Source organism: Trichechus manatus, unplaced genomic scaffold (genome assembly GCF_000243295.1).
Source record: "Trichechus manatus latirostris isolate Lorelei unplaced genomic scaffold, TriManLat1.0 scaffold00070, whole genome shotgun sequence".
Lineage (NCBI taxonomy): Eukaryota > Metazoa > Chordata > Mammalia > Sirenia > Trichechidae > Trichechus > Trichechus manatus.
This window is the reverse complement of record NW_004444006.1, coordinates 9,829,906-9,843,854: the sequence shown is the minus strand read 5'-3', so window position 1 is coordinate 9,843,854 and position 13,949 is coordinate 9,829,906. Positions and strand designations below refer to the sequence as shown.

Below are 13,949 nucleotides of genomic sequence, written 5' to 3'. Positions count from 1 at the left end.
CAAACGTGTCTCTCCTTTGGTTTTATAGTTGCGGTGGGTTTCTAAAATTACCCACACAGAAGAAACGAAAAAATACAGTCCCCTCCACACCCAGTGTACATAGCAAGTGTGGAAAACTGAAATAGTCACTTGAGTGTTTCGAAAATAAACCTCGGAAAGCACATCCTCTACGGTAACGCTTTATCAGCCACCGAAAGAACGGAGGTGCTGGGGGCGGGGCCTGGCGCGGCGAGGCCCCGAGGCCCAGCGCGCTGCCGCCGGGACCCGCGGCGCCGGCCCCGCCTCCCGCTCAAGTCTCTCGCAAGGTAGAGGCGGTGCTGCGGCGGGTGAGCTGTTGCCGGCTGGCGGGCGCCGGCTTTGGGCCGCTTCGGTCTCGAGGAGCTGAGCGGAGGATGCGAGAGCCACGTGCGGAGGCCGGACTGGCGTAAGGGTGGCAGAGAGGAGCGACGGGGGCGCTGCCCCTGGGCCTAGACCGTGGGTGGCTCGGGCCCGCGCTGGCGTGTGGTGGACTCAGAAGGCCACTGGAGCCAAGAGGACTACACGGGACCTTCCAGCCCGGGGCCCCGCTCTCGGGCTTCCCTCAGGGAGGGTGGAGCTGCGTTGAAGCTTTGTTCCTTAGGGACTGAGGGCCCCGGCGGCACCTGGGCTGTTTCTCTGAGGGGATTAGAAACACGGCACAATGAGGAGCCGGAGTAACTCGGGGGTCCGGCTGGACGGCTACGCTAGGCTGGTGCATCAGACCATCCTGTGCCACCAGGTAAGTGTAGAGGTGTCGCCTGTAATTACCAAGGTTGTAGAGTGTGATGGCTTGGACCGGGAGCCTAGGTGAACCCAGATCGTGTCTTCGTAGCAGGTTCTTCCGCCCCGTAGATGAGGAGGCCATAACGGGCCCTGAAGAAAAGGTAGGCGTTGGGTCAGGAACAGAACCAGAGCCAGACACTGTTAAGCCAGGAGCCCCTGAGTCGAGGCTTCTGGGCCTCCTCCCTCGCCCCCCAAGCCACAGCTAGGTTCCTGGGGGCAGAGTTGGAAGCATTGACGTCACTGGGGGGTATGGACCGCACCAGGTGACACTGTCAGAGGGGGTGACACCAAAATGACTGTCTGTAACATCTTTGTGCAGTGTTTCAGCAGAAATTTATTATTTTTTATAAAAAATATCCCTGCAGTTAGTTATAACAAAAAAAATTTTTTTTCGTAAGCCCAGTTTACATGTATTAATATACTTACAAGGCTAAAATTCTTTGCTAATATACTTTTTGATTCTTCTAATGCGCCGGATCGGAGCTGTCATTATTAGCCAATTACAGTGATGCTTTGAATCACGTGGTTTAGTCTTCAAGTGCTACAAGCCTGCCCTGTCGTTTTCGTTGCTGCTGGTGGTGTTTTTACAGTCGCTGATTTTGTCAAATTTTCTGGTGTTTTAGCTACAATATTGTGGTAATTAGCATGAAGGGTGACACCATGAGTTACTGCACTGGGTGACACCAACCCTAGTGATACCACTGGTTGGAAGATGTGTTGAAGTTTGTTTGACAGACCCCCCCCCCACCCTTGAACGTCATCTCCTTTCCCTGACCGCAGAGGAAAAAAAGAGGTAGAAGAATATTTAGCCATCTTAAGACTACACTATTGTGAAGGTCTGAGGCATCTTGCATATACTGTTAATTATAGTTTCTCTACTCCTTTACTTCTGGTTTTTGGTTGATAGTTCATTATTTCTAATGGAAAGTTGTAACACTGCCTTTCTTTTAATAATACCTACATTTCAGACTTGTAAGGCTTCAGCCAGCTCTTTGCCTTATTCAAACAGCATTTGCTTGCATTTGGTCAAAAGAGGAGGCAATAAAACTCAGGAGTGGGGAAGTAGAAGAAAGACCAAAGTCCCTAAGTAATCCATTGCATAGAATCTGGTTCCTGATATTAACACCCCATTACCACTTCCTACCCTCTTTTTCTTGACCTTGCAGAATCCAGTGACCGGCTTGCTTCCAGCCAGCTATGATCAGAAAGATGCCTGGGTCCGGGATAATGTGTACAGCATCTTGGCTGTGTGGGGTTTGGGTCTGGCCTATCGGAAGAATGCAGACCGCGATGAGGATAAGGCAAAGGCCTACGAACTGGAGCAGGTACTCAGAATAAAAATACAAAGAGATCTGGAGCTGTGGGAGGGGGTGGGGTCAGGGAAGGGATGAAGAAAATGTAGCTCACAGGAGGTAACAGAACTGTATTTTGCTGTTTTTCCTCTATTAACTTTCCTGAAATTACATTCCAAAAAAACATTCCTGTATTGTAGTGAATTTTTTTTGCAGTGGAAAGTAGAAATTTGCTGATTCAGGGGGAGAGGGCACAGTCTGTTCAGTTACAGTGGAAAATCCTATCCTGGGATCTTTCCTGAAGTTTATAATCTTCTTTCTAAGTAAATGTATTTTGCGGTCTCAGGCATATTTATTCTCATTGAGAAGAGTGTTTAAGGGCAGATATCTATCATTTTACTTCACTTTTGAGAATGATTTATGGTATTGTATGAGGTTAACTGACAAAATCAGCATACCTTCTCAACCAGACACAACTAAAGATAGTTTATTTGTTGATTTTTATATCTGTGGCCACTGTTTCAGAGCCTGTTGCTTTTTGAAGGGAGGGATGGGGGCAAAATACGGTCAGAGTCAGCAGATGCATTTAAGCCAACATTTAAAGCACTTCCACTCAGTGAAAAAGCATCCTTTATAGAACTGCTTAGATATACAGGGCGCTACATGCTTTTGAACGACCAAGAAAACAATATTCTGGGCTGCGTGAGACTTTTAATGTTGAGGTACTCTGCTGTCAGTTGTAAGATATATGTGAATTCTTTTCCATTAATGGGAAAGAGTCTGTCCACACGAGCCATTTTCTCATGAAATGCCTCTCAGACTTATGCAATTTGTGCTCCAGTCTTCATCTATAATCAGGGTATTGAGATTTGTTTATTTTCAAGGGCTCCAACATATTGCAGGGTTGCATTCTTTGGCAATAGGGAAGTTTCACTGTGTTGTCTTCTGCAACAGCAGGCATTTGTTATTCCTTCAAGCCATTATTGAGAGATACGTAGGTCCACTGAAAAAAAATTGTTATAAAGAGTTTTCTGTCTAGCCCAGGAAGTACAGATCAGTATGTTATGACTTTTAAGTAATAGAAATGATATATACCATTGTAAAAATTTGGAAAATATAGAGGGGGCATTTAAAAATTACCTGTAATCCTGCCCCACCCATTCTTCAGCCTACTGTTAATGTTTTGCTATTTTCATTTCAGTTTTTTGTTTGTTGGTTGATTTGTTTTGCTAGAAATCAGTATCAGTGGAACTGGAATTCCATCCCTGATACAGTTTGACCATTTTTTTTTTTTTTTCTTTTCAGTACTATTAGGAGAAATCTGTTTTCTATTGATCAATCATTCTGCAAAGTTGACATTTTTCCTTATACGGCCCTGGTAGAAAGAATTTAACAGAGGAGGGAGGTTGAGATAGGGAAGCATGGAATGGCCCATTCTAAAATTTTAATGTAACATTAAATAATTTTTCACGTAGCATAAAAATATCTCTCATACCACCTCAATAGTAAGTTTGAAATGTCTCAAAAACAATAATGCAATAGGAAGCATCTTTTAAAAAGAAATGTTTCAAAAAAATATTTCTGTGGAAATTCTAAAATGTCTGTGAATTTGCATTATGGATTAAAACAGATTCTATCATTCGGTCTCATTGATTTTTTTTTTTTTTTCTCAAACCTGACTCGGAATTAATCTAGACCAAGGATTGGCAAAACTGCCTCTGTAAAGGTCCAGATAGTAAATATTTTCAGCTTTGTGGGCCATGTGTTGCCTCTGCTCTAATAACTCAGCTCTGTGGTGGTTGTACAAAAGCAGCCAGAGACAAACCATAAACAAATGAGTATGGCTATGTTCCAATAAAACTGTCTTTGCAAAAACAAGTGGTGGCCTAGATTTGTCCAGTGAGTTGTAGTTACCTGACCCCTAATCTAGATGAGTCGGAATTGACTCGACAGCAGTAGGTTTTGTTTTGTTTTGTTTTTAATCTAGATGAGTGGTTCTCAACTCTGGCCATACATTGGAATAATTTGAGAAGCTTTTAAGAAATACCCTGCCCTAGACTAGTCTCTGGAAGTACAGTCTGGGAGCATCAGTATTTTTTTAAGTACCCAGGTGATTCTAATGTGCAGTCAGTGTTAATAACCACTGATATATGGCCAATAAATGAACATAGATTAAATCCACAGGATAATCTATATTTCCCTATTTCCCTCCTATATAAGAACATGTCAACTACTGTGTGGATTTTTTCCAAAACATTGTTAATCATTTCTACGCTTCCTTCCAACTCTTACCTTGGTTTCCCTTCTGTGAGAAATAGTGTCAGAAAGCTGAAGAGAGTTCTAGGTGAAAAGGCGTCAAGGGTTTAGGTGATTGTCACATACTAGATAGAGAAGAGAATTATACACATAAATGTTTTTACAAATGCCTTATCTTTTAGTCACATAAATACAGAATTATACCCATAAAAAATAAATAGGCACACACATAGAGATATCTATGTGATTACCTCCATTTTTACTTCTTCAGTTTTGTTTTCTTTATATAGTCTCTCATATTTTCTCATGACTTTAACTATTATCTTTATGAGAATGATGTCCAAATCTTCATCTTTAACCCTGGTTTCCATATGTATACTGATCATTTGCATCTGCATATCCTGTGGCTTCTCAAAGTCAATATGTCCGTAAGCCCCCTTCCCAACTAAAAACGAACGAAATAAACTACCAAGCAACAGCAACCCACCAAATATCCCTTTTTATTTATTGGTGTCCCTATTCTACTAATCACCCAGGCAACATTAATTGGCATATTTCCCATGGTGTGTTCCATGGAAAACTAGGTCAGCTAAGTTTAGGGCTGTGAGCATTTTTAATCTAATGTGGGGATGAATTTTATAGCCTTTCCAGAATTTCTTGGACTAGTGTTCTATAAAACTATGTTTGAAAACTGCTGCCTTTAGAGGGATTTTAAATTTGTCGTTCTTGCCTTCTGTATGTTCACAAGGTACCAAGGTCTGTTGACTCATATAATTTCTCTTGAATCCATCCCTTCCTTTCAGTTTCCCTCTGCCTCAACACTAGTGTAAACCCTTATCAAGTCACACTGTTGTTAAAACCACATTTATGTCATTTCTATCCTCAACAATCTTCCTATGGCTCTTATTTCCCTACAAGTAAAGTCCAGACATTTTGGTTTGATTATCAAGGCTCTCTAGAGTTTAGTCCTAACCTACTTTTTCAATTTTATATCACACTGGTACCCTCCATTATACCCCCAGTTCCAGCTAGGTTGGTGTCCTCATTACTCTTCTAACAATCTCTTAATAAAAATAACCTAACATTTATGTCCTGATATATGAATGCACATATATAATTAATGCCAACTAGTGCATCTGAATCAGAAAACAGCCATTTTGGAAGAATACAAAGTACAGGTAGTTCCTGTCATTCCTAACTCCCCATGCTTCCTGACTTGGAAGTTAGAACTTGAGTACAGAAAAGGCTGGTAATTAACTGCCATTCCAGGAGGACAAAAGTGGATGGCAATCAGGATCCTTCACTGGCTCCATGATTCCCCAGGTTTTAAAGAAAATTTAAGTGGGAGTATGAGGGCCTGGACGGTAAAGAGGGTTGATGGGTAGGCAGGAGAGAGAAGTGGTTAGGGTAGTGGAACAACAAAGAAGCCAATGAAGTGAACTCAGGGTGCTAGCTTCTAACAAAATAATGTAAAAGTTGAGTCCCATGCTGGCTGATAATAGGCCCTCAATATTCTTAAAGAGAAAAAGAGATATCCTTCGGGCCACTGATTTAAAGAAAAGACCCTGTTCAAACCCCTGCCTCTGCTTCCAAGTCTAATTCATTGAATGTTGTAAAATAAAGGATCTGATTTTAAAAAAATACTTGTGTGTGGTGATATGTAGAAGATAATTCAGAATTGAAGAAATCTTCCCATGGAGTGGGGAGTTTTAAGTGCTTTATGTAACAGGGCATATTAAAGGGATGGTCGCTTTCATTAGGGAAAATTAGAGATTTCTTGTAGGAGTTATAATCAGTTTCATTACTTTATGATAAATGCTTCATTCTTTAAAAGGCGACAAACTCATGCACTGCCTTTTCCTTCTCTTTCTTGCATTCCTTTAATCTGTAAGGGGAAGGGACCATTTATAGATAGAAATTACTTAAGAAAGGGAATTTTCCCAAGGAATCAATTTTTTTTTTTCCCTCAGTAAAAGACTTCATAAAGAGTTGGAGCATAAAAATGAAAAAGGAGCCGTGCCTCACACCATACACAAAAACAAATTTAAAACGGATTCAGGACCTAAATGTGCAAAATAAACCATAAAATTCTTAGAAGAAAAAGCAGGGGCAACGCTGTCAAGCCTAGCTTTTAACAATGGATTATGTAACATAATAACAAAAGCACAAACAGCAAAAGAAAAAATAAATAAATGCGACCCTGTAAAAACTAAAAACTTTTGTTCATCAAAAGACTGCCAAAAAAGTGAAAAGACAAGCTACCGACTGGGAGAATATCTTCAGAAAACATATATCCAACAAGAATCTAATAATCAAAATATATGTAAAACGTCAACACTTAACAACAAAAAGATAAATAGCTCAAGCATAAAATGGACAAAGGACTTGAATAGACATTTCACCAAAGAGGACACTCAAATAACCACCAAACACATGAAAAGATGCTCAGCATTCTTAGCTATCAGAGAGATGCAAATCAAAACCACAGTGAAATACCATTTTGTTCCCACTAGGATGGCTAAGGTAAAGAGTTGGAGTATAAAAATGAAATGGGCCATGCCTCACACCATACACAAAAACAAATTCAAAAGTTGTGTGATAGATATATTTACAACAGCGACAAAAACAAAACAGAAGTAACTGCTGAGGCTGCTTATGGTACAACCAAAAACCTCATGGGATTTTGTTTCTTGATTTGGATGTTTAGAGTCATGGTTATATGGGGCATCCCAGTTAATTGGCCTAATAACATGTTTAGTGCTTCCTTTCTACCTCCTAATTCATTGGGTAGTGCCTGGGGTCTTAAAAGCTTGTAAGCGGCCATCTAAGGCACAACAATTGGTCTCTTCATCTGGAGCAACAGAAGAAGAAGGAGCATCAGGAATAGAAGGAGGATATGGAATGTGTGGCTGATTGCCTCCATGAACAACTGCCTCCTTGTGGTGAGACCTAGATGGTGCCTAGCTACCATTACTAAGCATTTTGATCAAGGCTTCAAACTGGTTCATTCTGGTTTGAGCCCCTGCTGAGAATTTGCATTTCCACCTCAGATATACTGAATCAGAATATACATTTTAACGAGATCACTAGGTGATTCTTATGTATAATTAATTTTGAGAACCATTGCTCTACTAGTAGTTCTCTGAATTGATCCCTAACCAGTAGCATTAGCATCACCTGGGAACTTGTTAGAAATGTTAATTCTCAGAAGAATCCTGATCAGAAGGGGGAAAATGCAGAACAGAATTTCAATTCCCATAGTCTCCAGACTTCCTGTAGCCATGAAGGTTGGATGACCCCCTGAAACTATTGCCCTGAGATAATCTTTAAACCTTAAACCAAAAATATCCCCTGAAGTCTTCTTAAAACCAAACAATAGTTTAGCTTAACTAGTGAAAAAAAGTCTGACTTGAGCATTAAGCTTTTTTAGAACTATCTGGGATCAAATTGACAACAGCAACTTGAAATATTAGAAACTTAGGGGGCAGTGAATTTATGCCAGTGGGGAGGAACAACTCAGAAAAGGAGGGTGAGAATGGTTGTACAACTCGAAGAATGTAATCAGTGTCACTAAATGATACATGTGGAAACTGTTGAATTGGTGTATGTTTTGCTGTGTATATTCTCAACAACAACAAAATAAGTAAAATTAAAATAAAACCATTTAGAGGACAGTTGGGAAAACATGGTATTTAAGAATTTTTATTGCTATTGTGCATTGTGGTAACATTGTGATTATGTTTAAATAGGTGTGTCCTTCTCTTTAGAGGTATTTACTGAAATATGTACAAACCAAAACCAAACCTGTTGCTATCGAGTCGATTCCAACTCACAGCAATCCTATAGGACAGAGTAGAACTGCCCCATAGGGTTTCCAAGGAGTGACTGGTGGATTCAAACTGCCAACCTTTGGTTAGCAGCTGAGCTCTTAACCACTGTGACACGTCATGCCAGGGCTTCTGGAATATGTATAGATGAAATAATACAGTGATTCTAAAAGTGTGGTCCCCATACCAGGAGCATCAGTATCACCTGGGAACTTATGAGAAGGGCATATTCTTGGTCCCATCCCAGATCTACTGAATTAGACTCTGGAAGTAGAGCTCAGTAATCTGTGTTTTAACAAGCCCTCCAGATGATTTGGAGCCCTGGTGGTGCAGTGGTTAATGGCTCAGCTGCTAACCAGAATATTAGCAGTTTGAATCCACCAGCCACTCTTTGGAAACCCTATGGGGATGTTCTACTCTCCTATAGGATCACTTTGAGTTGGAATCGATTTGACAACAGTGGGTTTGGTTTTTTGGTTTTCCAGATAATTTTGATGCATGCTAAAGTTTGAGAACCACTGTAATGTCTTGAATTTGCTTCAAAATAATTAGAAGAAGGGATAATGGGTTTGTAGGAGTATAGATGAAACAAGATTGGCCATGAATTGATAATTGAACTGGGTAATGAGTGCATCAGAATTCATTGTACTGTATGCTCTACTTTTGTATGGATTTGGAAGTTTTCTATAATAAAAGTTTTTTAAAATTAAAAAAAAAGTTGGAGCATAATTTAATAGGCACTTATCCTTTTCACGACTATTGCTTGTAAGGTTCTACTTGAATGTGTTTTGAAGGAATAATAGAATGATGTGACTCCCAAGTCAATTAGTTTTCAAAGGTGTCCTGAAGCCACTTCTGAGCTAGTGTTCCCTGGAGTAACCTGGCTAGTTTTCTTCTGGGCTGTGAAACAGAAAGCTTCTAAGAGAAGGTGTTTGGCACTATGTTCTTCCAAAACGTATTGCCTAGCCATGCCATTGTTGATGGTCCTTCTAGTATTGTGTAGAAAGTAGTGATTACCAGAATTTTGGGGTGTTATGATTGGAAAACAAACTAGGCCCTAGTGAGAAAAATGGAGCCCTGGTGGCACAGTGGTTAAAAGCTTGGCTGCTAACTAAAAGGTCGGCAGTTCGAATCCACCAACCACTCCTTGGAAACCCTGTGGGGCAGTTCTACTCTGTCCTGTAGGATTGTTATGAGTCGGAATCAACTCGAAGACAACAGTTTTTGTTTTTTTTTTTTTTTTGAGACTTAAAATTTGTGACTGTTTTTTTTCCCCATGGGTGAAGGAGTTGAGTCACACAATTCCCCTTTACACTTATTCTGAAGTTCAGTTTGTTCTTTAGGTAAAATGTCTAGGTAATTATTTCTGTGGACTCTTAAAGGTAAGTCTTGGCTAGCTTAGAAAAAATAAAAGTGATATCATAGTGAAGCCTTTCTAGGCCGTAGGGTATGGTTTAGAATACTCTTACAGCCTTACGGTTTTTGAGCTGACTTGCTTTTTTTCTCTAGGAAGAATGTCCTCTATAGGATGGTTGGCTTATTTTTACATAAAACTGTTGGAGCTTGGTGTTTCTCTTTTTTAACTTGAAGGAGTCACGAACTGCAGGTTTAGATTCCACTTTTAGCTGCAATCTGCTCTTTTGTGTACCTATAAAGTAAATGCCATGTAAATAGGAACCCAGGATAGGGTTACTTGTTCTCAAAAGGTCATGTACCAACTGCAATTGCTGAGTAAGTGTTCCTGCATCTAGGGATGTTTATAACAGTCATGTTTCCATTTATTTCTGCAGAGTGTAGTGAAGCTGATGAGGGGACTGCTACACTGCATGATCAGACAGGTATGACTATTGACGGTTTCCTTTCTAATAAAAGCATACTGTAAAATAAGATCTCTACCCCTTAGAGAATGTTTGTAGCTTTTATTTTTTAAATTTCACAAATAGTACACACTAATTTTAGAAAATTTGGAAAATCAAGGGGAAAAATGTCACCCACTGGCATGTTTCTAGTCTTTTTTTTTTCTCGCTACATGATTTTTTAACATGCTTTATCATTACTGTACATGCAATTATGTGTATTGGGTGAAAGATAATACAAGTCTATAAGCCCTTATCTGAAACTCTTGGGGCCAGATTAACTTTAGAATTCAGAATTTTTAAGATTTTCAAAAGGTAGCACGGTGCATATGCCATATGTTATGCCCCCAGGGAGCCCAGGACAGTACTCTGTAATCAGAAAATTAATATCTCTGTCGGGAAATAGGCATATTCACACCAAGTGGAATAAATGTTAGTTGCCATGGAGTCAGTTTCCACTCATGGCAACCCCATGTGTGAAGAGTAGAGCTGCTCCATAGGGTTTTCAAGGTTGTGACTTGTCAGAAGCAGATCGCCAGGCCTGTCTTCCGAAAACCTTATGTTTTAATTTCTTTGTGTTTTATTTTTAACAGTAGTAACTACTGTATCTTTAAATACGGTAGGAAATTAGTGATTTTTAAACCTATTTTATAAAGTTAATGCAATCTAATATCTAAAAAAAAAAAAGGGGGAGGGGGGTTGGAAATAAATGTGAAATTGCCCGATAGCAAGAGCACTGATAAAGAAGTTCAAAAGCCTAGAATTGACTTTCTTCTACTTTAGACTTACGTGCCCATGGATGGTAACTTTATCAGTCTGGGCCTCAGTTTCTCCTAATAAAATATAATCTTGATCTCAATAAGATACAGCTCAGAATCAATGTGTGCAACATACTTTAAGATCTCCTAGAATAAAAATAAAACACTTTGGTATGAAGACAAAATATCATAAACTCAAAAAATAAATGATAGACTACTAAAAATATTTGTAACACATATGAGAAAGATTAACATCCATAATATACAAGAACTCCTCAAATAGAGACAACCCCAAAGAAAAACAGGAAATATATAACAGGCAATTCACAGAAGACGAAATGCGAGTTTGCAATCTACAAATGAAAGGATGCTCAACTTCACTCAAGGTCAGGAAAATGCAAATTGCTGCAAAGAGATACAAGTCCATGATCCTAAAATCTAAAAACACTTTGAAAGCATATAGGGAGATCCTTCTGATTCTTAAAAAAAATGACTCAATGTAGGCTAGTTATAGTGAAGCTTTTAAAGAGAAGGGGAGGGAGTAGGATAGAAAATTTGCCATTGGCTACTCTTAACATGATTGAACCATGCCCCCTACCCTTTACTGAGATCAGCTGGCATCAGGTTACTAGGTAGTCACTGGCCTGGGTGGGGGCTTCATTTGTACAAATCTTTAGGTGTAGTTTTTTTGCTTAATTAATTCAAGTTTCCATGATGACAAAGTACTTACAGGTTATTGATTTAGCATTAAAAAGTAATTCAACAAAATTTGGCCCTTTACATATTTGTAGCTATGAGACCTCTTGAAATTAAAATTATGGGTGCACATAGTCTTTTTCATTAAATCATGAGATTATGGGTTTGTTATTGACTACCCTTTTTGAGCCAGAAAAGGCAAATTGACTATGTTGCAGAGTAGTTAGCAGTTCCTGGTAAAAAACAAACAAAAAACCCAAGTTAATAGTTTTTCAGTTTTGGGTCAAGCTTTTACTGTTAATTTTGGGCTTGTGGGTAAGAAAAACCCTTTGAAATAAAACTAAGATGTCTGTTTTTAATTTTATTTTACACTACCATATATCAGATGCACAAGTAATCAAATCTAAGTTTCAGAAATTAAGTTCTTTCCTTTGCCCTTATCCAATGGTTCAGCTTTTTGTCATAGCTTTTATCTCTCTGTGTATCTCTCCCCAGTTGCTTTCATTACTCCTCCAAAGTAAACCTTCTTGATTTAATTTATCTCAAAATCCTACTTCTGTTTCAGGAACAAATGTCTGTTTTTCACACTCAGTTATTTCTTACTAAGCTTTTCTCATTCAGCCACTCTGAATCTAGTTTATGTCTAACCAACCAGTTGCCATCAAGTCGATTCTGACTCATGGTGACCCCATTTGTGTCCTAGTAGAGCTGTGCTCCACAGAGTTTTCAATGAGTTTTTGGAAGTAAATCACCAGGCCTTTCTTCCAAGGCGCCTCTGGGTAGACTCGAACCTCCCACCTTTCTATTAGCAGCCTAGCACGTTAACCGTTTACACCACCCAGGGACTTTAGTTTATCTATCTACCCTGTGGCAAAACAATCATCTGAAGAGTGAAAGAGAAGCAAAGAATAGGAAATAGGTAGTTTTGACTGGTATTATTTTCTAATTAAATTGATTAAATTAAAAAACAAAACAAAAAAAGATTTTCCCAATAGCATTAGTGTAGGAAAAAGAAGTGAGAATGCATTTTAAATATTAGCAATTGCCTAAAGAAGGAGTGCAATGGTATTTGCTAGAGTACTAAAGAAGTGTGATGCATGGGTTGATTTTTCAGCATATCATTCTTTTACTGTTACTTGTTTTTTTCAGGTGGATAAAGTAGAATCCTTCAAGTATAGTCAGAGCACCAAGGATAGCCTCCATGCCAAGTACAACACCAAGACGTGTGCCACTGTAGTGGGTGATGACCAATGGGGACACCTACAATTGGATGCTACCTCTGTGTACCTGCTCTTTTTAGCACAAATGACTGCTTCAGGTCAGTGCAAGGAGAGAAGTACCGGAAGCTCCCACAGTGTGGAGCAATTGGTCGGGCACACATGGCTTCTCCAAAGGTATTGAACAGAAGACAAGTTGACATAGCTCAGAAATGAACCTTGGAAAATATAACATTTTGTTAATTTTATAGAGTGAGAAAAAACTCTTTGAGGTCTAGTTAATATTCTTTTACATTGAGAAACAAGTCTGGGGTACTGATTAATATTCTCTTAAATTGAGAAACAGGAAGTCTGGGGTAGATTTTCTTTAGATGGGTATTTTGTCCTTTTATTAATCCTTAGATACTGTGAGATGGGAAAAGAAAGACTAGAGTTTATTGCTTGTTCTCATACTGTGCACTGACAAACCTACAGTTAGTATGAATATAAATGTAATCACCTACTTTTATACTACTCTTATATAAATATCGTATAAACAAGACATATGTCTATAGTAATCTAAATTATATTAAGCAAATCAGCTTAGGAATTAGAAATCAAATATATATTTTTTACTACTGAATAATGCAGATGGTTTTGTTATTAGTTTTAGATGCTTTACCTGAAAAAGGAAAATGTAGGAAACAACCCAGTTCCCTTTTATTTTTTCTAAATTGGGGAGACAATGAATCTTATTATACCCAGTTTGCAAATTAAATGAGACCTTTTCCAGATCTTCCTGAGTATGTAAAATGTACTTCTCATAATACTACAGTTTGATATTTCAATTTCTTTATCTTCTTATCTGGTTGCAGAGATCCTTGGTTCTAAAAGTATTCAGGGTGGGAATTACCCCAGAATGCTCTTCTCCTTTTCTTCAGAAATAAATATTCAGTGATAAAGCCTTCCTTTTTTCCCTCTAAAACACATAGACCAGAGGCTGAGTAACCTTTTCTCAAAATTAGGAACTGGTTTTCCATATACTCTCTCCTTTTAGAGGTGAATTTTTCTCCCTGAATAAATACATGTTTTAAGTTTTATTTATTTAAATAGAGTGACAGCTATAACTCCATTTCTAATGTTATTTTAATACCACTCTGGAGTCTTTTCTACAAAACAAACAGTGTCTAAATATCCTTATGATTTTTTTTTATTTTGAGCCCAGAATGGAAGCAGAAGTATATTAAAGAGACTTATAAGAGACATA

General features: G+C 38.7%; 1 protein-coding gene across 2 annotated transcripts in view; it reads left to right on the top strand.

Moving 5' to 3' along the window:
* The first annotated feature begins 633 nt into the window (after positions 1-633).
* The window catches only part of PHKA1 (phosphorylase kinase regulatory subunit alpha 1), a 167,753-nt gene continuing 154,437 nt past the window's right edge, over positions 634-13,949 (top strand). Inside the window, exons 1-4 of one of the 2 annotated variants that reach the window (XM_004380153.1) lie at positions 634-757; positions 1,968-2,126; positions 9,967-10,014; positions 12,636-12,804. In XM_004380153.1, coding sequence (XP_004380210.1) covers positions 680-757; positions 1,968-2,126; positions 9,967-10,014; positions 12,636-12,804 — 454 coding nt within the window. In that variant the 5' untranslated portion in view covers positions 634-679. The remainder of the gene's footprint in view (positions 758-1,967; positions 2,127-9,966; positions 10,015-12,635; positions 12,805-13,949) is intronic. The other variant, XM_004380152.2, reaches the window with a different exon arrangement.